Here is a 24,486-nt window from a genome sequence, read left to right as displayed (position 1 = left end):
TAACCAGAGGGTGAGCCATTGTCTGTGGGGAAAGGTGTGGGGGGTGAATCCCCCAAATCCTGGGCAGCAGCTGGGGGCACCCCCATGCTCAGAGGGCGAGATGATGGGCACATGTTGTGGATTTCTGGCCGGTGACTGTCAGGCATCACTGGGGGCAGGCATCCTCCCTAAAACCACTACCGGCCCTGACACCTTGGGCTACCCCAACCCCATGTCACCAAGGTGTCAGGAGGGAGCAAAGATTCGTGAAGAGTGGAAAAACCCCAAAGCACTGGTGAACCCGCTGCCCCTGCAGGTCTCGCGTGCACAGGAGCTTTCACGCCTCTGGGTTGTGGAAAGTTTCTTGACAAAGTGGGTGGTGGCGGGGCTCACCCTGGCTTCTCCAGCCCAGCCAGAGCTCATCAGCCTGCAGTTTGCGGAGCAAAGGTGAAAGGAAACACCTCCCTGCCTGTGCTTGGCAACATTGCTGTCCTTGCTGGATGGGGAGCCCACCCTGCAACCTACCACCTGGCTGTGTGGAGCCTGTGCTTGGGGATGGCTGGAGCAAAACCAGTCCCGTCCCACTGGGGGCGTTTGCTTTGGAGGCCCAGATCCCCTAGTTTCGCCCTGTTTCCAGCCTGTTCCTGAGTTTTCCAAGACTGCAGCTATTTGGCAAGGCAGTCTCATGGAGTTGTTTCATCTCCAAAGAGATGCAACTTGGATCCCACTCCTAAAGAGCTGCAGCACTTTGAGGGGAGGAATATATCCTTTTCACACATTTATTTAAATGCTAATAGAGATCTCTGCACTTCCCCGGCTCCTGGCTTTGCCTGCAGGGTTTGCCTGCAACACACAGCCAATTTTGCTTGTGTATGGACAGACAGACTGGCAGGGAGGTCATGTCCCTTCCTGTGTAACACCCGAACAACTGATGGTGTGTCCCGCCTCACCAGGAACTTGGCCCTTGAGACGAATAAGGGATGTTTTTCTCAAGGCTGCAAACAGGCAAGCTTCTTCCCTTGCCTGGCTGCCATCTCTCCTGCCCTCCCAGCTCCCTCCCAGCTTGCGTTTGCCTATGAGAAGCAGGTAAGGAGGAGCATTTCGATACCGTGGGCACCTTTAAACCCTTTTCCCGGAAACATGAGATCAGCTGCACTCGTGCTTTGCAACCCTGCAAACTTTGGACCCGTATCTGAGTGCTTTGTGGGGGGGAGTGACCAAAGCTGACGCCCACATCCCGATAGCGATCCCCGCGCCAGTGCAAGCAGCTGGGAACGTTCACGGGGGTCACCCCTGCGTCAGGACGAGGTGATGTTCAAACCCCCTGGGACGTGGGTTGGGATTTCCTCCCTGTTTGCCTCTGCGGGTGGAGGGGGAAGCTGTGATTTCCACCCCCCCTCCATCTTGGTGTTTACTGGGTGGGTGCTGAGCACAGCACAGCTTATCACAGGCATCTGGAGAGCATCCCCAGGTTGGGGGGCTGTGCCCCTATCCCTGCTCGCTCCTTCCCTACACTCCTCCTCTGCAGCACCGGGACCAGATCACACCACGTTCCTTCCCTAATGATGTCCCCCAGCCTCCAGCAGCCCCAGGCAGCTCCCCCATGCCTCCATCTTCCTTGCGGGGAAGATAAAATAGCAGCCTGTCTCCCGCCAAGCTGCAGGCAAAGTTTTGCCTCCTCCCTGCTAGAGTGCCTGATGAAGAGGCTGGGAGACCCTGGCCAAGGTCGAGGGGCTCTGCCTGTTTGGGTAAGGCTCACCCTGGCCTTACAAGTGGAGGGCCTGTGGGGGGGGCTCAGAGGGGCTTGTGGTCCCCAGAAGCCCCAGGAAGACAAAGGCGAGCCACAAAGCCGCACTCCAAAAATCACAGTGTGGGTGTTTTGCCGCTGGCATCTCCAGCATTTCCATCCTGGCCAATGGGTGGAAAGGTTTTCTGGGGAGAGTCCTGCAAGCCTCACTCCCCATTCCTGCTTCCTTCAAACCCTGAGGTAGACCACCCCATGCAAGCCTTACCCATGCCCCCATGCAACAGAGAACCAGGGAAAAAAAAGCTGAAGTGGAGCAGGAGGCAGAAAGTAGCTGAAACCCCAGCCAGAAAAGCCCCTGTGAGTTTTTACACCCCAGGAACAACACTGCCAGCTTGGGCTGACCTGAGCAACCCCCAGGGCCGGCCATGCCCCTTCACACTCTCTGCACTACCACTGGCCCCCAAAATCCCTTCAGGAGGCAGGTGCTACCTTCTGGGATGCCAGCAAGCAGGGGACTGTTTTCTTCCTGTGGCTGGGATGGTTGGGATCAACAGAGATTTTGGGGACCCCAGGGGATGAGGTGGCCACATAATGCTCCCAGCTGCCAGCCAGCCCCCAGGCATGCCTGTGCCCAGCAGGATGGCCGATCCGGACACCTACCTGCGGCAGCCCTGGCGCATGGTGCACGGCATCCCCATGGTCAACGCCTTTGCCCACGACTGGGAGCGGGTCGACACCTTCCAGAGCCGCCCCGAGGACATTGTGGTGGTCACATTCCCCAAGTCTGGTGAGTGTCCCCAGGCACCGGAGAGGGGCTGTGCTTCGGAAGGGGGGCACCAGCCTGCAGCCCTTGGGGGGATGCCAAAAGGCAATGCCAGTGGATGCTGCCCCTCTGCTGCCTGAGATTGGGGTTTTGGTGGGAATGGTGACAACCAGATGCCCAACCTCTCCTCACCAGGCACCACCTGGGTCAGTGAGATCGTGGACATGATCCTGCAAGGCGGTGACCCCGAGAAGTGCAAGCGGGACATTATCTCCAACAGGGTGCCCATGCTGGAGTTCTGTGCCCCCGGGGAGATGTCAGCAGGTAGTGGGATGTGGGGGCTTGGTGACAGGCACCCCACTGGGGGCTGACCCCAAGGGAAATCTGCCAAGGACCCACTGGGGACATGCTTTGGGGTGCCCCAGGGACAGACTTGCTGGCCACCATGCCCTCACCCCGCGTGGTGAAGACCCACCTGCCTGCACATATCCTGCCCAAATCCTTCTGGGAAAACCGTTGCAAGGTAACACCCTCTGATCTCTGACCTGGGGGGCATAGTAGTCCCCCAGCTCCCTAAGGGCAGGACTCCCTCAATGCATCCTAAGTACTGTCAGGAGCCCTAGGGGCTGGAGCATCCACCCTGTTGGGGGTCCTGGGGCTGCCCCTTGTACCCCATGGCCCCTCTGCAGATGGTGTACGTGGGGCGCAATGCCAAGGACGTGGCCGTCTCCTTCTACCACTTTGACCTGATGAACAAGTTCCAGCAGCACCCTGGCACGTGGGCCCAGTACCTGGAGGAGTTCATGGCTGGCAGAGGTGGGGCAGGGCACCCCTGGAGGGGGGTCACCCCATATCCCTTCTCCAGCCCTCCCACTGACACCTCCTGGCTGCTTACTCCACACAGTGGCATATGGCTCCTGGTACGACCATGTCAAGGACTACTGGGAGAGGAGGAAGGATCACCCCATCCTCTACCTCTTCTATGAGGACTTGAAGGAGGTGAGGACTGGGATGGATGGTGGTGTGGGGTCTGGGGGGGGGTTGGTAGGAGGGGTGAGCATTGGCCTGTGTCCCACAGGACCTTTGCCGGGAAGTTGCCAAGGTGGCCCAGTTCCTGGGGCGGGAGCTGCCAGAGGCAGCACTGGATGCCATCACCCGACACACCTCCTTTGAGGCCATGCGGGACAACCCCACCACCAACTACAGCATGGTGCCCTCCCATTTCATGGACCAGGCTGTTTCCCCCTTCATGCGCAAAGGTGAGCAGCCCAGGGGGGCTCCCAGTGCATAATCCCCCATGGTCCCTCCTGAGCCTCATCTCACTCGGTCCTAGGCATTGCTGGAGACTGGAAGAACCACTTCACCGTGGCCCAGAGCGAGCGCTTCGACCAGGACTACATGCAGAAGATGTCGGGCACTGACCTGCACTTCCGCACCCAGATCTGAGACAGCGCTGTCACATGCCCCCCCAACCCCATCCCACCAATCCTGGCACTCCAGCACTCCCCAGCCTGCCTGTGTCTGACTTGCCTCCCCTCGCCTAAGGGACTTTTGCAAAAATAAAGAGTTTTTTTTCTGCATCTTCCTCCCAAATTTGCACCCATGTGAAAGCTTCTGCATTGCTACAAAGTGCTGCAGAGCCTCACCACCTTGTATTGCCCCAGCCCCATGATGCCCACCCAGGAAATGCATGGGATTTGCCTGTGTGGCTTTATCTGGAGAAATTGAAAAAGCTAGTATGCGGTACAGAGTTGTTTCCAGCATGTGACAAAATTTTTTAGCACTTCCCACATGCACATCTTTACCATGGTCAGGGCTCACATGGGGTCCCACAACTACCACCTCCTACTTCAGAACCTCCCTTGCTGATGTCACACTTTGGGTGGGGACGAGACAGGGTACGATGATGGTCATGTGCCCGCCTCGTGCCCGCCTCGCTGCTGGGGCCATGTGGAAGAGACAAGGTGAGCAGTATGAGGATGAAAACAGTTCAAGAGTGGCCAGGAGATGGACGCAGCCTGGAGAGCATGAGTCCAGTCCTTCCACCCAGGAGCAATGAAACTGGAGGCAAAAGGAGGATTTTGCCACTTGCTTTTGCACTGTTCCAGGGACAGAAGTACAGAAGTACAGCAGCAGGGTTATGTACAACTGGTGGATTCAGTCAAAATTTAGCAGGGATTTCAATTTAGTTTTCATTCCCCTGCAGAACTACGAACACACAAATGCATTATAGCATGTGAATACGTTAAATGTGGCTGAACACAATGGCTGATGGCCAGCCGTTCAGGGGGACCCCTGCTCCATGATAGCCCGGTCTTTGCCCAACTCCTCCCTGGCCCAGCAGCAAACTCCTCCACTGAAATAAATCATTGTCAAGCTGACCTGGCACAGGGGAAGGCTTAGCATAGGAGCGTGAGCAAAAAATACACGAGAGGGTGGGAGTGAGAGAACAACTGTCCCTTTCTGGGCTGGTGAGCCATTAGGTGAGTCCCATCATGTCTATACCCTCAGTATTTGCAGATTTGCCTATCTCCATAGCACTCAGCTTTCCCTTGGGGGTCAGACCGATGCTCGCAAGACTGGGGCGTGCTGTAACTGCAGGCAGCTTTGGCAAGTCTCCACTGCTGCACCTCTTCTCCCCTCAAAAGGCACAATTCCTAGCAGGGACACAACGCTTGGCCTGGACCTTCTCTCATTTCTTTTTTTTTTTTTCAAAGTGGAAATGACTCCAGTACTAGCCACCCTGGTTTCTATATGTGCTAGCAACTCTAGTCCTGTAGGTTTACATGCCAAGGTGCCCTTGAAGCATTGCATCAGCAGTGAAGAGAGTTCATAAAATCTTAAACTGAATCAATAAAAACAACTGTTTTAACTATAAACCTAGCCTGTGGTATTTTGTCCTACAGCTGCAAGGTAGAGGTATAAAGACACAATTTAGCTGAGAAAGGTGGTTATGGTAAGGCTATTTCAGCTCATTGACTTTTGCTGGAGTTTCCCTATTACCCCTGGTGATTACATGGGAGTAGGCGTTTTACCAAGCACTTGCACAAGTGCCGCTGTAGAATTGCTCAATCCACTCACTTCTCTCTGTACCCATGGATGAGCCAACCTTGCTGTTTTCTCCATGCAGCCTTCCTCTTCCTTCCTCCCCTCCCCCCAAATGTTAGTCAAGACTTTCAAATCTGCTTTCAGTCCAGAAAGTGCTTTACTGAAGTAAGTGAAAGGAAAGCCACAGTCATTTGGTGCTTCTCAGCACAGAAGCTTCCCTTTATTAGCCTGGCACTGAATTTTTGAGGTGCAGCTTGGCATCAAGGTTTGCTAGAAATAAAGGTGCCATGTACACCATAACCCCCATACAGCAAAATGGTGAAGAGACCCGTTGAAGCGCTAGGGCTTGGACAACTGGCCCAAGCCAGAGTTGACCTATAGATGAATCCTGTATATTTTATAACTGAAACAATTGTGCTAGTAGGTATTGTACTAAGTTGTAACAATGCACTTATGCTGATGTAAAAAGTGCTAAAGCATTGAAGTACTGAAGCCTGAACAACAGGCCCCAAGCCAAAGCTGCTAACTTAGTCTGTAATCATTAACGAAGTACGTAAAGTCACTAGTGAAAGAGGCAGCTTAGACAGAATCGGGAGTGAGGAGAGAATATATCCAGCTTCTCTTGTTTAGCCTTGTTCAAGGCTGAGAACCCAAGTATCTGGCCCTGTTAGAAGCTCGCTTGGTTCTCCCCACTGAGCCCTGGCCAGGCTTTGGGTGGAATCCAACAGGAGAATGAAACCAGAAATTTTCCGCTCAAAACAAAGGTGCCAGCTATTCTGGCTTGTCAATCTCTGGCGTATAAGGCCGGGCCCGTTTGCAGCGACTTTGGCAGCCTCACCTATGGGTGGAGGCACCGCGTAGGATTTCCCCCTTGCCGGGACAGGCTCTGCAAACCCTCGCTGTAACCGGGGCTGCCCAGCCACTGCGGGTCTGGGTGATGGTAAAGTATGCAAGTGGTGATGTATTTTTCTTAATCTCCATTCTCTCTCTCATGTAGTAACGATTTGATGCATTACCCTGTTTTTTCCTGTTTCCTGCTTTAAGTGCACTATTCTGCTTTTTTTTTACTGCATGTTTTCTGTATTATACTGTTACATTGATTATCACTAGTAAAATACGCTTAATCTTTTCACTCTGGTGTCTGAGTTTAATTGGTATGCTTAATCAGCAGAACACTGGTATATGGGAAACAGTAGTTAGTATTGCCTAACTTTTACATAACTCGCCTTCACCTCAAAAAGCCGGTCATTATTTTACAATGCTTGGAGGTTGCATCAGTGTCTGCAGCACTTCTACTTAGTAATGCTAGATGTGTGAAATACAGACACTTAACACCATCTACTTTCTTCAGCCCCACTTTTCTCTCATTTTCTGGGTTTTGTCCTTTAATCCTCTTAAAATGCTTATTTTCTCTGCATTAAGAGTAATCCAAGTATCACCTTTAAAAGCTGGCCATGGAAACAGACAAATTTAACCATCTGGTTCCTTAGTAATAGCTCTCATTTGCTACAGAGGAACTAGTTACTGAAGGGTTAGAAATGAAACCCAAATTCCCATCTGCCCTAGCACACATGAACATGGCCTTTCAGTAGCTGCTGAAAAAGCTTTAAAGTTTCTTAGAGGACTTTAACAAATAAGCTAAATTAGCCTGAAAACAAAGGTCTATGGGGTTAATAGTGAAAATCCTGGCTGTAAGGCCAAATTACTGTTGAAACACGCTGGCATAATTGCCCTGAATTTTGAGGGTACGGAAAAAGTCAGGTTGGACATTATGGGCAATATTTAAAAACCATGAAGGTGCATCTTTACATTCCTATATTTTCAAGTCATTAAAAACTTGCCTAGGTCTCCAGAATCAAGGGCCACACACCCAGCACAGGTAACATAACAACTTTTGAAAAACTTTGCCAACAAACCACAAGATTTTCTCTTTGTTCCTGTAGACAGTTTATAAACAAGTCTATTACTTAACAAAAAAATTTGTTTTGCCAGCTGGGACCCTAAAGGGAGCAAAAAATCTTTTTAGCAGTCAGACACCATATTTCTGACCTACAGGATGCAAAGTCCTTCTGATAATCTGGCTCTGTAATAACATTCTAATATACCCTACACGGGGAAGCCATCTCGACTATTAAATTACTGGAGCATAACAAAGCAATGAATAAACCCAGAACACATGCCTTGTTGTGATCATCCCATATTCTATTACTTCCTCCTTTTGAAAAGCCCAGTTCAGAGGGTAATTTATTTAAGCTCCTTCTGTCCAACACCCAACCTCACCAGAGCAGCCCAGGCACAGAGGAGCTGCGTATCACGAAACAGAAGCAAACCAGTGTAGCAATTTGCACCTTGCAGCCCAGAGCACAATGCTTACATACCTTGGAAAGCTCCGCTAGGTAAGATTTTTTTGCTGCATGGCATTTGTTCTTCAAATTGTATTGGATTGAGTGTATCATTATATGCATGGGTTTTAGCTGTCATTTTGGCCCCTGGTGGTCAAGAGCTCCTTCTAGGACATAGTGCCTTACATGCAAGTGGCAAATTTCCAAGTGAGAGCCACCCCAGAAGATGTAGGTTTTTCTTTGAGAAGGACCTTTAGGGGCTAGCAGGGCCCTGGACCCATGTTTAGACACCTGACCTGAGCCCACAACAGGACCAGGTGACACACCCCAGACAGTAGCAGTTGGAAACCAATCGTCACATATCAGAACAAACTATGTGTTATTATTGGCATTATCAACACCCAAATGAAGGATTTTCTGCCTTCTCACAGCATGGGAACCATCAGCACTTCTAACATCTCACCCTAAAAAAAAGATGCCCCTTCCAAGTCTGCCATGACCTGGCTTAAGTGTACCCTGTGGCCACTCCTTCCTCAGCCTGCCTCTGGCATCGTTTGTTCATGTGAGCACTGCAAGTGATTTGTTTGAGTATCAGAGCTGGCATCCAGGGGACTGGCTCACTTGCAGTTTCTTCCTCTGTAAAGATGGACCAACTTGAATGAATGGTGAAACCTGGAGAGGCAGCAGCTCTCTGCAGGGGCTAGGGCATGACTGCCAGTAATTCATATTATTTACCAGAAGGAATATGGTGGCAGAAGGGTTGAGGAGGCTTAGGGATGCTTACGGTATAATTTGCCACTGCTAGTTCTGTCATAGGTGTCCATCTTGTGTTGCCCAGGGCTCTTGCACCAAGTCTAGCAGTATATTCAAACAAGCAAGCACTCCCTGTAGCACCACTGCCTGTCAACTAAGTAAGCCCCTATACTGCTTCTGGAAGGGAAGATGGAGAAAGCTGGGAAACCCTCAGAATAAGATAAATGAATTTTTAAGTACAGGTAGGTTTGCTGCCATAAGTAATAGCAACATTACAGTATGCAGATACCATGGCTGTTGCAATTGGAAACAGGCATTTTAAAATCATACGTTCTCCAGCAAATCTCAGTATTTCTCCAGAGCTGGAAGCAGTGCCACTTATTTGCTAATACTTGTAGTAAATCTGCCAGCATTTACTGATACAGTAGTTACATGGCTAGAAGAGGTCCTCTGTTATTTGTTTTTATTTCATGGTAAGGATTCCTCAGAAAAAACTACAAAAGGTATAAAAAAATAAAGGATTAAATTCTTCCTGTGCAAAGGGAATAGCTTGAAGGCAGACATCTGACAGCAGCAGGGATTGCTGCCACCTTGATAGCCAGGGAAAGGAGTTCCCTCAGGGGGAACGAGATAGAAAGCAGAAAGGGAAAAGTGATTCACCAAACATCCTTTTCTGTCTTTTCAGACCTGAGACCAAAGTGGGTTTTAAAGGCCCCACCTGTGTTACAGCAAACTCTTGTTTTTGCTAAGAGTGCTAGTAAAGAGCCATCCAACACAACACAGAGGTGCAGCACTCCCTACTAGAAGGGAAAACTCCCAGGCTACCCAGCCCTTGACCCTGACATGGCCACAAGACCCACTGGCTCTAAGAAATACCTCCAGCTGCTCCTTTTTCAGGTCACTTTTCTAGGGCCTGTCTTCTGTGGGAACGTGTTGGTCTGGCCATCAGAAGGCAGTCACTGGCTGAATATGAAGATAATTATACAGGAGCTCATCCATCGTGGGCACAGTGTTACCATCCTGGTATCCAGCGCTTCCCTCTTCATTAAACCCGGGGCTGAGTCCATGGAGAAGTTTGAGGTCTATAACGTGCCCTTCAAGAAAGACACCATTGAGAACCTGATTGAGGATGTAGTGGCACTGTGGCTGAATAACAGGCCAACCATCTTGACCTTCTGGCAGTTTTACAAGAACCTGGGAAAACTGTCCAAAAACTGGCACCACATGAACAGGCTAATGTGCGACGCGGTGCTAACCAACCAAGAGCTGATGGCCCACCTGCAGGGGTCTAGATACGACCTGCTGCTGTCAGACCCAGTGACCCTCTGTGGGGATGTCCTGGCTCTCAAGCTGGTTGTTCCCTTCATCTACTCGCTGCGCTTCTCCCCAGCCTCCACCGTGGAGAGGCACTGTGGCAAGATCCCAGCCCCACCATCCTACACACCTGCAGCCCTGTCTGAGCTCACTGACTGCATGTCCTTCGGACAAAGAATAAAAAACATTGTGTCTTACCACCTGCAAGACTACATTTTCCAGAGCTACTGGGGAGAATGGGATATCTACTATAGCAAGGTCTTAGGTAAGTGTTCTGCTGCTTCACTTCTCACTACACAGCCTCCCCGCCTTACAACCTGCAGAGCTAGGAACCTGGCAGGGTCGCAAAGTCAAGGTCTGAGAGAGGTCAGCAAGATGTTTGACATTATGTCCCTATGTGGAAAAGGGAATGAGCCACCAGGGTCCATCAGTTGCACCCACTCCCTGTCAGTGTGCTGTGCTGCTATGACATTGCATTAAGACAGCGATCAGTGCTCATCCCAACTGAAGGAGTTGACTTTTGCCGTAATTATTTTTAACGTAGAGGTTTAAACAAATTCCACACCATATAGGGCCCTCAGCAAGGGAGTTCATCTTACACATTTCCCCCCCTCAATGACTGCTTGCAGGAACAGAGCTGTTTCCCTAATTCAGAGTATCATAACAAGGAGGGGGGAGCTGGTGAATTACAAGCCAGCCCCACCACCCTCAGTAGCAATACTGAAATGCATTGTGACTTTGTAAGAGACTTTACATACGTCACTGGTCATACAAAACCATTCCTCTCTGCACAAAACAAATTTTATTAAAACATACCCTCCACCCACAAGCAAACAGTAAATGCAATGAGTCTTCCTCTGCAAGCTTTTCTTCTGGACTGTTTTGAGTGAATATGTAGAAAAATATGTTTATTTAAACATTAACCATATGTGATCAACATGTCATTTTTACCAACCTTACACTGAGCTCATGAAAAAGCAAAAACCTTGCACAACAACATTAGGAAAACATTGTGTAACAGAGCTGGGCAGAAGCCCAGTAATGACAATTTTTAGCACAGTGAAGAGGACTTACATTATTTCTTAATTGCACATCAGAAGGGTGACCATAAATAAAACTGTTTAACAGATTTTCTGGTTCAACTTAAAGTGCATAATTGGCACCTAGTGGCAGGCAGGACAGCCCACACCATCACCTACCAGCACTGGCCTACTGCAATGCATGCTCTGGAAGAGGCAAGTTCACATGAGGACAAGTCTTACTCTGATACTGGAGTCACTTGCCACATAGTTTCATCCACTTCGAGACGCAACTCTTTAGCTGCAGCTCTGGATCGCCACCTTAAGTGCACTGTAAACGGATGCTCAGTGTCTTCATAAAGCAAAAGGGTGCCCACACAGTGGGTGGACATCTTTGCTGTACGCCCAGCTGTGCTTCAAGGAGTCAGTGTGAATGAAATGAAAATGAAGAATGAAAAAGTCACCTTTTCTACCAAACAAATAACATAGAGACTGTAGTTAGACAGGCAAGAGGGCCTGGATGACCAACAGGACATGGTTCCTCGCTGGACTGAGCCCCCCAGGGCTGACAGCTCTCCCCATGGCTCCAGAGGAAGCACATCTTCCAGCTTCAGCTAGCTATTTACTACCAGACGGTTCTAGCTGGTCCCAGTCACCTTTTTCCCCAGGAAAACATGCTCTCATCCAGGCCAGGATTTCACGTCAGCTCCCTTGGCTCCCTGCCCTTCAGAGCAGTGCAGTGTCATACACACCCAGCCCAGGCTGGGGGTGCTGCTGCTCGGGAGGAAGGAAGGCCACCGGGGCAGTGCCACACAGAGCAGGCTATGGCTGGGAAGGAGGTGGCAGTGCTGTGGCTGCTGGCTGTGTTGGGCTGGGGGTCGGGGGGGAGGGTATTGGTCTGGCCAGCTGACAACAGCCACTGGCTGAACATGGAGTACATCCTCCAGGAGCTTGTGAACCGGGGTCACGAGGTGACCGTGCTGCTGCCTTCGTGTTTCCTCATCCTCGACTCCACACAGCCCTCGCCCTTTCAGTTTGAGGTGATTGAGGTGCCGATCACCAAAAAGGAGATGGCTACTTTACTGGAAGAGGCTTTCTATTTTTGGTTTTACCAGGAGAGAGCGCTACCTGGCTGGGCAAGCCTTTACAGCATAGTTCAACTGTCGTACAAGCTGGAGAACATAACCAGAACCATTTGTGATGAAGTCCTGAAGAACGAGGCGCTGCTGGAGAGACTGAGGGCATCCACCTTCGATGTCCTCTTGGCAGACCCACTGGCACCCAGTGGGGAGCTGTTTGCTGAGAAGCTGGGTATCCCCTTCGTGTACACCATCCGGTTCTCCGTAGGCAACACGGTGGAGAGGCTCTGTGGGATGCTCCCAGCACCTCCTTCCTACGTACCAGCCATCCTAAGCCGCCTAACAGATAGGATGTCCTTCCTGGAAAGGCTAAAAAACATCTTCTCCTTCACTGTGCAGGATATCATGTATCATTACCTTGTATGGGGAAGCTGGGATCAGTACTACAGTGATGTTTTAGGTAAGGCTGCTCTTATTTCCAGAAATTACATCTGCTGTACACACAAGAGTAAATACCCAGAGCTTAGAGGTTAAGGCACAAATCAGGGGCAAGACAGCCTTGAACTCACTCTCCTTCCTCCAAAATTCCTGTGTCAGATCAAATAATCCAGGCAAGTGCAAAAGTTACCTGTTAATCCTGACCTGCTACACCAGTACAGCTAAATCCATACAGATACTTCTAGGATAGGTAAAAAAGTGCTAAAGCCACAGAGCTCATCAGTCATATTTATATATGAATCATGATAAACAGTAAGAACAGCAAAATACTGCTATATACAGCCACCAAACTCCAGTGATGAATTAAACCTTTTGAAGGAGAAGTAAAGAATGGTTTTGGAAAGCTGTACAACAATACTACCCTTTTTCCCCTGGCATCCCTTTTGCTTGCTAGCTTATCTCAAAATGAGAGATAATGGCCTCCTCCGGTCTTTTAAAGGCTTGGGAGAGCAGCTGAGCTCCAATTTGCAGTGATAAAAAGCCCCCAGCAGAGACAGGGTTCTTTGCTTTTCTGAAAGTGTCTAAAAGAAACACTAGAAGATAGCTGTATTTATAAGTATTTTTCTTTTTAAAATAACAGTCACAAAATTATTTTCACAAAGGAAACAGGATGAACACACATGCACTGTCGGTCAGCAGATAAAATGGGTATTATTTCAATTTGAGACAAGCATTTTTATTTGTATTGCACTAGTAGGGTGCAATTCTGCTAAGAGAGCAAAGTTGTTAAGATATCCTACTATTAAGAGTAGCTGGCTGTGTGTTTATTTGCGTTATCATGTTTGATAGAGACTAGAAAATTTTGTGCTGGCAGAACCATGGTTTGCTGATCTCTTGTTGTGTAAGCTTCAGAGCTGCCTGGGTCTTGTGTTGTCTTTGTTATCGTTGTATGCAGGGTTTAGCATTTAAGGGCCCATGTGCAATGCCTGTTTTGTGAGCTGTGTTAGCTTAGCTGTTCTCTACCCTGTGATTCGCTTTGATCTGGCGTGTATCCAGTCCTGGAGGAGGTGTGAAAGGAAGGGGCAAGCATCTCACAGAAATGGGGCAATGTCTCAGCTCCTGAAGTGTATACACACACCTTCTCTTTCTCCTTGGAAAATCTTTTTCAGGGTTCCAATTATTCTAGCTGTTTTCCCAGAGCTACCTAAAGGCTTTTTCAAGTGATGGGGTTGAAGACTGCTCGCTCCACTGTCAGTCCAGTGAGGGGAGCTCATGGGGTGATGCTGAGCTCTGGAGGGAGTGCGCAGGCTCTTTAGACTCTTGAGCCTCATTTGCCCTCTGCTCAGGAGAGAGCAGCTGCCTGTTCTTTTCCCTGAACACATCAGTAGCACCAAGCATCTCCACTACACCTGCAGGATAAAGTCAAGAGGAGAAATCAGGTCTGTCTTAGCAGTATCTGTCCTGGACTACTTGATATGGATACACTGATGCCAGCTTGCAGCACCTTCCCAGGAGAAGGCACAGAAGGAACAAGGTGAGCAAAACCTGTACTCCTCACCTCCTCCTGTTTCTCTCCTGGGGTGGCCTGATGCTGGAGTCCTCTCTACCAGGACTGTGTCCTTCCAGCAGCGGTGCTGCATGTCCACAGCATCTCGTTATAGAGAGGACACAATTAGAGCACCCTGTGGGCTAGTTGTGAATCACTGCAGGACATTTTGCACCCAGTAACTGAGGAGGTAAGAATTGTAACCAGCTTTACAGACAGGTTGGTTCTTACAGGGCAAAGAAACAAATCTAGGCTGTAGTCAAGTGATAAGATGGGGTTCATCTTGCAGTTGTTAAAAAGTCCCATGTGCTGCTCACGTGCTTGCCCTAGCCTGAGCTCTTGTTTGGCACAGGAAGGATTATCCTCACCTTGAAGATGTGGTATGAGGGTATACAGATTTTGGCTGGAATAGAATTCATTTTCTTCACAGTAGCTTGCATGGGGCTATATTTTGGATTTGTGATGAAAACAGTGTTGGTAACACTGGGATGCTTTAGTTATTGCTGAGCAGTGCTTACACAGCATTAAGGCTTTTTCTGCTTCTCACATGTTCCTCCCAGCGAGGAGGCTGGGGTTGCACAAGAAGTTGGGAGGGGACACAGCCAGGACAGCTCACCTGGGTGACCAAAGGGATATCTCATACCATGTGATGTGCTCAGCAAAAAGAGCTGGGGGCAGGGGGAGTCTGCCAGGGTTGCTGTTGCTCAGGGACTGTCTGGGCATTGTTTGGATGATGGTGAGCAATTGTTCTTTTTTTGCATTACTGCTTTTCTTTGGGTTTTTTTGGTTTTTGCTTATTAAGCTCTCTCTATCTCAACCCATGAATTTTCTGCTGCCCTTGCTTTTACCCTCCTACTGTGGAGGAGTGAGAGGCTTCGTGGTGCTTAGCCGCCTATCAAGATTAAGTCACAACACATGAAAAGGGCTCCTGGTCCTCACATGCTGCAAAACGCACTTTGTGGTGAGCAGAAATAGGAGTTGCCATCATTTTGAGATCAGCAGTGGCTCTGCAGGAGACTCTAGAATGGGATTTGCTGCTTGCCCAGTCCTCCCATGACTGATGCGTTGTGACGCGCCCTCTTGTGAAGCTTGGCATCAAGTGAATCTCACTTTTATTGGCTGGCACTAAAGTGGTTGCACACTGGAGCAGTGAACTGCTTCCAGCTCAGTCAGACTGGAGTGGCACATGGACAGCTGAGATGATGGGGCCAAGGTTCCCCTGGCTGCTCTGGGCCTGTGCATGCTGCTGGAGCGCTGGCTTTTGTGGGAAGGTGGTGGTCTGGCCCACTGATGCAAGTCACTGGATCAATGTTAAAGTGCTGCTGGAAGAGCTCGTTCTCCGGGGTCATGAAGTGACTGTGCTGGTACCCTCAAGCAATCTGCTCATTGACTACCAAGACACCTCTTCCCCCTTCACCTTTGAGGTCCTGCAAGTCCCCTTTACACAGCAGACCCTGCACACTGCCATGGAGGACTTCCTCAATTTCTGGATGAATGAGGTCTCTAATGTCTCTCCCTGGAAGATCATGTGGAAGATGAAAGAGGTCCTGGAGGTCTTTACCAATATGTCAAAGCAGACCTGTGACACCTTGGTGATGAACACCCAGCTGATAGCAAAGCTGCAGCAGGCCAAGTTTGATGTTCTGATCGCTGACCCTCTGTCTGCAGGTGGGGAGCTCGTAGCAGAAATCCTAGCAATCCCTTTTGCCTACAGCTTCCGCTTCTCTGATGGGAATGTGGTAGAGCGGCTATGTGGTGGGCTCCCGTCCCCACCTTCTTATGTGCCTGCTAGCACAAGGGGGCTGACAGACCAGATGTCCTTTGTGGAAAGACTACAGAACTTCCTCTTTTACTTTTACATGGATTTATTTTTCTTGAAGTTTTGGCGAGACGAATGGGACGGGTACTACAGTAATGTCTTAGGTAAGGCAGCTGTTGAATGTTTTTTCCTCTTGCATAGGTTGTGCCTTTTGAATGTTTTGGGAGCTCAATGCTGTTGTCTCAAACTTTTTCTCATTGGCCAGCAGAGATGGTAATCCCGTTTTGGTCACATAGAGGCTGTGCTTTCCCTTTTAGGTCTGGTCTGGTCTAACAGACAACAGTGCAGTTTTGCTCTAATTCCTCTTGAGGATCTTCAGAGCATGTAGTTCTAAATTCTGTCAGTGATGATACTGCTGGTGAGCTCTTGCAGTGAGCTGTATGCCCATTTTAGTGCTTTCAGAGGACAGCTGTTGCCTCTTCGTCTTGATGACAGGCACTTCTACAATTAAGATGGTAGTAGCTAAAGGCTGGAGGGAAAAATCATTCCTTAACTAAGTGTAAGGCACTGGACGCCATTGACAACAAAGAGATGGAGTTAACCCTGTTGCAACTAGGACCACTAGCTGTCTCTGGACAACAGCAGAGCAAAAAAGCACCCTTCATTCATATTGTATGCATTGTCTGGAGATATCATCTTGCAACCCTGATGAGTACAGCATGCTAAGCAGGAATTCATGTTCTCCAATAACAAATGCTAAGAACTGTCACCTCACCCTTTCACTCAGAGTTTGAAATAGTCTCCTTAAACTACAATCATACCTGAAATTTTTGCTCCAACCTACTACAACTCAGGCTTGATTCAAAGTCTATTAAATGGACTTTGAATCTTGTACAGAGTATCTATGAAGAGCAAGCACAAGGGCATCTATTCTGTTGCCCTCCAATCTCTTCCTGTGTTTCCCAGGAACACCTCAGTGCAAACTCGCCCCTTTTTCCCTGGATTTACTTTTTAAAAAATACAATTTAAGAAATAATTATACCTTGTATCACTCTACTTCTAATGCAGGCTTAATTGTGACTCCAGTAACTGACTCACTGCTCTTTACTTAAAATAAAATTTAAGAAAAAATTACTGGTGTAAATTGTAACGCTGATCAAGTAGTATAAGAAGATGCCCTACAGATAATTTTTATCTCTCCACTTATTTCGCTTGGTTCCTGCTTGCATTAGCCTGACTTTGAACAATCATTTACCAACACTTCTAAGCCTTTTACCCTCCAGTCCCACTTCGTGGGGAAAATACTACAAAGACAACTTGCAACATGTACCTGAGCATATATATTTTTCCAAATGGGAAGCTATCAAACAGTTTTACCCATCGTATTTTTTCTCTAGATAAATTTCTAGAGACATTGGATTTTGTATAAAATGACATTCAAAGCATCTATGGATTTGGCCAAATTTTCCCAATATGTGTCCAAAGGAGCTGACTCCACCCCTGAGAGAACTAGGGATGGCTGCACCTGCCTTTTATTGTAGTCTGAGCAGCTACTGACTGAGTTGTCATTTGAAAAATGCTACAGAACTTTGTCTAAAAACTTTCCTCCTCCCTGACTGGTGATCATCACATTGCAGTTCATATATTTTTTATTTGGAACTAAATTTCCTGTGATTGTTCTCTTCCCCAAAGTGTGTTTTTATTACAAGCACAGGTAATGAAGTCTTTCAGTGGTACAAGAATTACACTTTTGTATCACAGAAACTAAATGCTTCCCATTTACTCTTGTACTGCTCTAAATTAATCCTGAAGGTTCAAAATCCTTTTAAAAATTGTACTGCCTTGTTCGTGGCAACCTGCCAAGACCAAACACAGGACAGGGTAAGGAATAGTTCTGGATTTGTCCCTATTTTCCTTTCATGCATGACTTGACAGACTACTCTGATGGGGCATGCCAAAAGACAAAGGTAAGGCTCCTATTACACAATCTACAGCAAACAAGACCATTCCTGTGTGTGTGTTGTAAACCCCTTGTACTTTGTCCATAGGGAGGCCCACAACCCTGTGTGAGACGATGGGGAAAGCAGAGATATGGTTAATCAGAACATACTGGGATTTTGAATTTCCACGCCCTTTCCTGCCCAACTTTGAGTTTGTTGGAGGACTTCACTGCAAGCCTGCAAAGCCATTACCAAAGGTATGCCAAACTTTGTTCTGCCATTGGTTGGTCATTTACCCAGCAGAACAAAAACTGTTTCTTTCCCTGATAAACCGTGCAAACTATGTCCTGAGAAAGCTCATTCTTAAAGAAGGTCTTCTGCTACCAGTGGGGAGCACGGTGCCATTTAGCAACCTGTCAGCACTTGCGCAAACTGAGGTCTGGGTTTACAGCCTGCTGTCTTAAAAGAGTATAGCTGAGGTCAGCAGGAGGGAATATAGTGTTTGTTTTAGGAAATAAAGGTGCTACCTCAGAGAAGTTAAGTGTAAGATTTAATTCTAAGATACAGACTTGCGGTCTGGGGTAATGCTGAAATACCTGATTTCAAAAAGACACTGTGACGGGACAAATGCTTTAGATAAAATGGAGTCAAGACTTGCAGAAAAAGATGAGTGATAAACACTTATTTTACGGTTGCTTAGTTTAAGACATCTTAAAGGGGGTAAAATATTCAGCATCTCCAGCCTATGCTCTGCTATGACTGGCAATATTCAGGTAGAATCTGAAACTCACAGGTGCTGATGACAGCAGAACAACAAGCTCTGGTCTAGTTTATCACTCCTGCAGGAGCCTTGGAGGAGGTAGGGTATATTTAGTGCAAGTTGTATACTAAAAGCAGCCTTCCAACTCTTCCCACTCCCCTGTAGCAGGGGTTGAGTTGGGGGAAATGGGTAACCATTCTCTTTTGGATGCTACGGCTCCATTTCACATGACACTAACTAAAAAAGAGAACAGGAAGGCCTAATGGGGTGTATTGCAAGAAGTAGAGAACTGGCTAACTAAGAAAGCGACTCGATGAATCTCTGATCAGGATGCTGTAAAACCCTGTCAGTTTTCAGCACTTTCCCTTCCTGCAGAGCTATGAAATGCAAAGTACTTGTTCCAGGAAAATCCAGAATCATGATAGGATCCATTCCTGTTATTTGTGCTCTGAAAGAAATGTGTCCTGAAACTGGTTGACTTGCTCCCAAAAAGACAAAGCTTCTGTTATCTGCCTCAATTTGTCCTGGTCCTTCTGAGGGAGAAACTGTTTTGCATAGGGCCAGGTCTATCTCTGTAATGCCCTTCTGTCAGCGGAGGTGCTCATGCACCACGATCATCTCCCTGATAAGCTAAAAAGGTTATGCTCTCTGTTTACAGAAGTCTGTGTAATCTGCAGTGCATAATTACTCTTAGAATGTTTTCTGCCTCTCCTAGGAAATGGAAGAATTTGTTCAAAGCTCAGGGGAACACGGCATTGTGGTATTCTCTCTCGGGTCGATGGTCTACAAGCTAACTGATGAAAAAAGTAATGTGATTGCCAGAGCCCTCAGCCAGCTTCCACAAAAGGTGAATTTCCCTTTGAGTTTAAACCAACTTTGCTTTGTTTTTTGTCACTCCTGTTGCCTTCAGCGAGCCTTTTACGTTTGGACTGGCCTGGTTTTTGGCTGCATCTCTGCTGGATATGCCCCAGCCAGGAAGCTGGGTGCTGCAGAGAGGCAGACTGGCGAGTCACCTCACGGGGAGTACTGGCGTTTCCTCTTCTCTGAATCAGATGACTTGGAGGTGCGTCCATAGGCCAAAGTATAAAAATCACTCTGTGATTTTTATAATAAACACATAATAAAAAAATCAAAGAGCTGAACTGGAGCCAAAGCTATTTGAATTACTGGGAAAAGGTATGTGGGTTTCAGATAAAGCCCTACATTACATGTAAGTAATACAGAAGGGTGTGTCACATGCATTATGTTTATCTTATTCTTCCTTTGTTCAAGGTCCTCTGGCGGTACAAAGGAAAAAAACCAGAAACTCTGGGTTCCAACACCAGGATTTATGACTGGATACCCCAAAATGACCTGCTTGGTGAGACAGATTCTATCTGGGATTCATTACGCCCTTGGAAAAACTGTATCCTTGTTTTTCCTCTAAAATGGCTTATTCAGGCAAAAGAATCACTAACACTTGCAGCTACAATTAGTTTCACAGTTTAAGCAGTAGAGGTTTGCTCTTGGATTAGCCTTAATTTCCTAATATGCTTTTGACTTTAAGGTGAGTGGCTGTACAAGAACCACTGAAGATGCAGCCAGGCTGTGATGGGAGTAGGGAGCAGTGGTTCAAGAAGGCAGCAACTTGAGCCTAGCTATGAACATGGATCTCTAAAGCAAAAGCCTCTGTCTCACAGAGCCTGGTGGCAATTGTCTGGAAAGGCGAATAACCACCTCTAAGCAGGAGTAAATATCAAAGTAGGCATGTACTCCAGAGCTGGGCTTGGCCTCTGCAGTTAAGCTCCTGGACTCATTCTTCAAAATGCTTGACTTAAGAAAGGCTGCAGCAGGAGGCTGTTGTGACCTTGACACCATGTGAAAACTAGAATTGTACAACAGTAAAAGGGCTGGGGTAGTCCGGAGGAACATGCTGATTCAAACATTACATTAAGATAAACACGAACGTGTGAAAGCCAGATGTGCAAGCTCTGATGCTGATCCTGAGGTCAGGGCTGTCCCCTTTTCTAGCCCTGCATTTGCCTGGGTAGTTTGCAGTGCTCACGCCCCAGTGAACGCAGTCTGCCACAGCTGCTGTTACACATGACTCTCCTTCCCTTTTCCAGGCCATCCCTTGACAAAGGCCTTTATTACTCATGGTGGGACCAATGGGATCTATGAAGCTATCTACCACGGGATCCCAATGGTTGGGATTCCCATATTTGCTGACCAGCATGACAACATTGCTCACCTGAGGGCAAAGGGAGCTGCAGTTGAGCTGGATTTCAGCACACTGAAGACACAGGACCTAGTTGATGCACTGAATACAGTCATTAACAATTCCACGTGAGTTTTGTCCTTGCCTCACAGTAGGATGAGGTTATTAAAATCTTAGGCTGCTGATGTGAGAAATTCTGCTTGCTCTTCTGGGAACCAAAAATACTGAGTAGCTGGAGTTTGGGTTTCAGATTAAACCCATCTTTCATTTCCGAGAATTAGTATTTCTCAGAAAGGAGATCAGTAATTTGATCTTAGAAAGCCCAGAGCAGCTCCTGAGAGTTTTCTGCTCTTGCTTCCTTGTTCTCTGCTAATATAAATTCTCTGGAGGCTCTGGGTAACAATTCTAACTGTATTACATCTAGTCTGTCTGTAGCCACAACCATTTTTCTCCTACCCTGAGTTACCAGTATCCTCAGGTTACTGTATCTATCAGTCAAGAATTAAGAGAGTAAAAAAGCCTGGCGGCTGGGATCCCTTGCTAAGGATAAGGCTATTGACAAAGGGACTGGAAAAAAGGCAGGAGTCCTCAGTCTTTGGCAGCAAGCTCTGCTAAGTGTGAAGGACAGGTATCCCTTCAAGGAAGAACTTGCAAATTCACGAAGCACATGTACCAGCATTGATGTAGGTATCCAGTATCTGAGGGAATTAGCCACGTTGGAGGTGATCTGTAACAACCTGGATGACGACCAGGCATCTGAAGACCTGGATGAAATGTGGTGTATGCAGCCCCCCTGCCAACCTCCCCCTTAGTTTTATGTGCTGAGCAGGACTCATAAAGTCTGGGATATCCCTTTGGTCAGTTGGGGTCAGCTGTCCCAGCTGTGTCCCCTCCCAACTTCTTGTACACCCCCAGCCTCCTCACTGGTGGGATGATGTGAGGAGCAGGAAGGCTTTAACTCTGTGTAAGCACTGCTCAACAGTAAGGAAAACATCCCTGTGTTATCAACACTGTTTCCAGCACAAATCTAAAATACAGCCCCATGCTAGTTACTGTGAAGAAAACTCACTCTATCCCAGCCAAAATCAGCACACTATATTATATTGGAACAGAAAATGCAGCAGATGTTTTCATGTTGCTTTTTTAATGGAGTATCTGGAATAATTTTGAGTTAACTTTTCTTCGCAAAAAACTGTCTTTCTCCATTACTGTTCATAACACAATTTTATCCAGAGAGGAGTAAACCGGGCCAGTTTCAAATATATTAACACTGATGAAAGTAAAAGCAGGGCTGTCTATCTTCCTCAAGAGGACTGCCAGGTGCTGAATGGGTTGTTTCAGGAATCAGTGACAAATCTCCTTGGTTTCTTCTTTTTTCCCCAGCTATAAAGAAAATGCTCTAAGGTTATCCAAGATACACCATGACCAGCCAGTTAAGCCTCTGGACAGAGCTGTCTTCTGGATCGAGTTTGTCATGCGCCACAAAGGAGCAAAGCACTTGAGACCAGCTGCTCACCATCTCACCTGGTACCAGTACCACTGCTTGGATGTTCTGGCATTCTTGTTCATGTGTACAGCCATTGCTGTCTTCATTCTTGCCAAGTGCTGCTTATTTTGCTGTAAGAGATGTGGAAGGATTGCAAAGAGGAAGAAAGAATAGGCATCCTGTTACCATCAGCACTTTTTCTTCTCCTTTCTTCAGCAAGGCATTTATGTACATTCCTTGGTGAATAAAATTATTAGGATATACTTTAAGCTGGGCATATCATGAAGCACCCAGCTGAACTGGGTCATGCTAAAAAGCTGTCATGGGGCAGAGCTTCTTGCTTAGCCAGCAAATTCCTTGTGGCCTAAGTAAGACTGAATTGTAGTTGCTTTATCCCTTGGGACGCTGTTAGCTGATCACACACAGTCCCTAGAACAGTAACTGCTGCTGTAACTTTTCAATTTCATTTTGATATATTTCATAAATTCAGCCTTCCCACATGTGGTACTGTGGATCCCTTAATCTGCAACTGGCTTCCTTACCATAATGCTGTCCTCTCTTATGTCACCCAGGCTTGATGATTCACAACCAAAAGGCCTCTGCTGTCTCAGAATAGCTCTCTCCAGACTGGACAGTGAAGCAAACATCACAGGCTCTTAAAAAGTGTCCCTCTGAAGGGCCAAGGCAATTAAAAACTGGGAGCTGCAAGTGGCTGGTGAAGCCTGTATTATCACATTTTTACAAATGCACTGACTACTTGGGGGGCTGATGGGAGACAAGAGTCCTAAAACCAGCAGAGAAATTACTTTTCTCAGAAACCTTTCTTTTCCATTCAGTCTGGAATCCTGCTGCACAGGCCATCATTCTAACTGAAACATTATAGGGTCGTTGAAACCACCAGGAACTTGCCTCTCTTAACCCCCAAATGCCACTGAGCCATGCTAAATGTAGGAAAACCTCAAGAGATGGAACTTGCAAAGAAGTAACACTACATGGGGGAACAGTGCAACAGGCACTTGCCTTGCCTTAGAAGTTGGGAGGGAAAATGGTGCTGCTCTTGGCTCAGGTAAGAGCAGTAGCAAACTCAGCACTCCTGAAATTGTTCAAGGTGCACTTACTGATGGAAGCCTACTGAAACAATGCTAGTTCTGGCCTCCTGTTCTAGGTAAGGTTATTCCACTGCTGTGCCAGCATACTCAAGAACAAACCTGCTCCAGTTTTAATTGATACTTGCTGTATTCTGAATACTGCAGAATTGTTTTCAAACAGAACAGGCTGAGAAAACATGTTGTATATGTTTACACAATAAAATTCCCTACACTGCATTAACTTTATTAGCATTGTCAACAGTTTCAAATCTCTTCATACTACAACGTTTACAAAAGCTCACATGAATTATTTCTAAACTAAAGAGCGGTTAGAACAAGACTAGTGGTTCTCGTGGTCATTTCTGGTACACAGTTCCTACAGTCATGATAGGATCATATGCTGGAATATGCATACTGAAATATGCATAGCAAACAAAGTGGAACAGCATGACATTCATGCCCTGGATTGAAAATGTTTGGCTCTAACTGTTCATAAACCTGGGTCCCTAGGCACAGCTCCACCAAGCTTGATCACTAACAGCTTCCATGATCCAGCTTCTGCAAGCAGATTTGCTGAGATGTCAGTATGGTTGCCAGAAGATGAGCAAGCATCCTAGCATACTGCACAGACATCAGTCATACAGGGCTAACAAAGGACAGGGGAGACAGGATAGCTGGGAGAAGTTGGACAGAGAAAGTGCTCTAGAGTGACTTTAATGAGGTGGTGCTTTTCTGTAACTTAAGAGAAGTTTGGCTTATCTAGCATTGAATTAAAAAAAAACCAAAAACAAACAAAACCCAACCAAAACCAGACACCCCCGCTCTTGTTTCTAGAATCTGTATATAAAGCAGAGAAAGATATCAAAGAAGGTGGTCTATGGTGCCTTTCTCCCATTAAGACATAGAATGTGTACTGAATTTGATACTGATCTACCTCTCAGGCACACCTTCCAGTGCATAGTAAACTCTTATGAGCAACCCAAACATTTTCAAATTCTTGTCGTGTTTAAAAAATCCCAACACAGTTGGATGTTGGAGGCCAAACTTTTTGCTTAGCAAATGTAGATGTTTACTACAGCTGCACAGACTAAAATATACAGAGCCCAAATTATGGTCAGATCTGGAAATGGCGTTTCCACAACTGCTACACTGTGACCAATCCTATATTGCAGTTTATAAAAACAGCTACAGCACTAAGCACTGTAGAATTAGGAGGTTTTTAAAGCAC

The 24,486-nt window shown here is 47.2% G+C and overlaps 2 protein-coding genes across 8 annotated transcripts; both read left to right on the top strand.

The window, feature by feature from the left end:
- Nucleotides 1-936: 936 nt before the first annotated feature.
- On the top strand, nucleotides 937-4,069 carry LOC113479560 (sulfotransferase family cytosolic 1B member 1-like). Of its 6 annotated transcripts, none has more exons than XM_026847699.1 (9): nucleotides 937-1,065; nucleotides 1,239-1,287; nucleotides 2,339-2,513; nucleotides 2,685-2,813; nucleotides 2,915-3,012; nucleotides 3,179-3,305; nucleotides 3,394-3,488; nucleotides 3,568-3,748; nucleotides 3,823-4,069. In XM_026847699.1, exons 1-9 carry the CDS (start codon nucleotides 1,055-1,057, stop codon nucleotides 3,933-3,935), a joined length of 978 nt encoding a protein of 325 aa, XP_026703500.1. In that variant the 5' UTR covers nucleotides 937-1,054; the 3' UTR covers nucleotides 3,936-4,069. The 6 variants fall into 6 exon arrangements, with proteins under 6 accessions (XP_026703500.1, XP_026703499.1, XP_026703504.1 ...); XM_026847698.1 differs by having other exon boundaries at nucleotides 1,177-1,287; nucleotides 2,365-2,513; XM_026847703.1 differs by lacking the exon at nucleotides 1,239-1,287 and having other exon boundaries at nucleotides 2,365-2,513.
- A 5,406-nt stretch (nucleotides 4,070-9,475) lies between these two features.
- Nucleotides 9,476-24,047, top strand: LOC113479846 (UDP-glucuronosyltransferase 2A2-like). Of its 2 annotated transcripts, none has more exons than XM_026848173.1 (6): nucleotides 9,476-10,211; nucleotides 17,836-17,984; nucleotides 19,203-19,334; nucleotides 19,760-19,847; nucleotides 20,593-20,812; nucleotides 22,068-24,047. In XM_026848173.1, exons 1-6 carry the CDS (start codon nucleotides 9,476-9,478, stop codon nucleotides 22,342-22,344), a joined length of 1,602 nt encoding a protein of 533 aa, XP_026703974.1. In that variant the 3' UTR covers nucleotides 22,345-24,047. The 2 variants fall into 2 exon arrangements, with proteins under 2 accessions (XP_026703974.1, XP_026703975.1); XM_026848174.1 differs by lacking the exon at nucleotides 9,476-10,211 and adding an exon at nucleotides 11,820-12,504.
- The last annotated feature ends 439 nt before the right edge of the window (nucleotides 24,048-24,486 follow it).

The sequence above is a fragment of the Athene cunicularia genome (assembly GCF_003259725.1).
Source record: "Athene cunicularia isolate RWA chromosome 4 unlocalized genomic scaffold, athCun1 chr4_part2, whole genome shotgun sequence".
NCBI lineage: Eukaryota > Metazoa > Chordata > Aves > Strigiformes > Strigidae > Athene > Athene cunicularia.
This window is presented reverse-complemented; position numbering and strand designations above follow the sequence as displayed.

What these genes read in the sequence shown, in the direction of transcription:
- LOC113479846 (XM_026848173.1), top strand. Translation starts at nt 9,476, where the DNA reads ATGGCCACAAGACCCACTGGCTCTAAGAAATACCTCCAGCTGCTCCTT. An exon ending in CTGCAAAGCCATTACCAAAG is followed by an intron (nt 17,985 to 19,202) that starts GTATGCCAAACT and finishes TGCCTCTCCTAG; the next exon opens with GAAATGGAAGAATTTGTTCA. An exon ending in ACCCCAAAATGACCTGCTTG is followed by an intron (nt 19,848 to 20,592) that starts GTGAGACAGATT and finishes TCCCTTTTCCAG; the next exon opens with GCCATCCCTTGACAAAGGCC.
- LOC113479560 (XM_026847698.1), top strand. An exon ending in GGAGTTCATGGCTGGCAGAG is followed by an intron (nt 3,306 to 3,393) that starts GTGGGGCAGGGC and finishes TACTCCACACAG; the next exon opens with TGGCATATGGCTCCTGGTAC. An exon ending in TCTATGAGGACTTGAAGGAG is followed by an intron (nt 3,489 to 3,567) that starts GTGAGGACTGGG and finishes TGTGTCCCACAG; the next exon opens with GACCTTTGCCGGGAAGTTGC.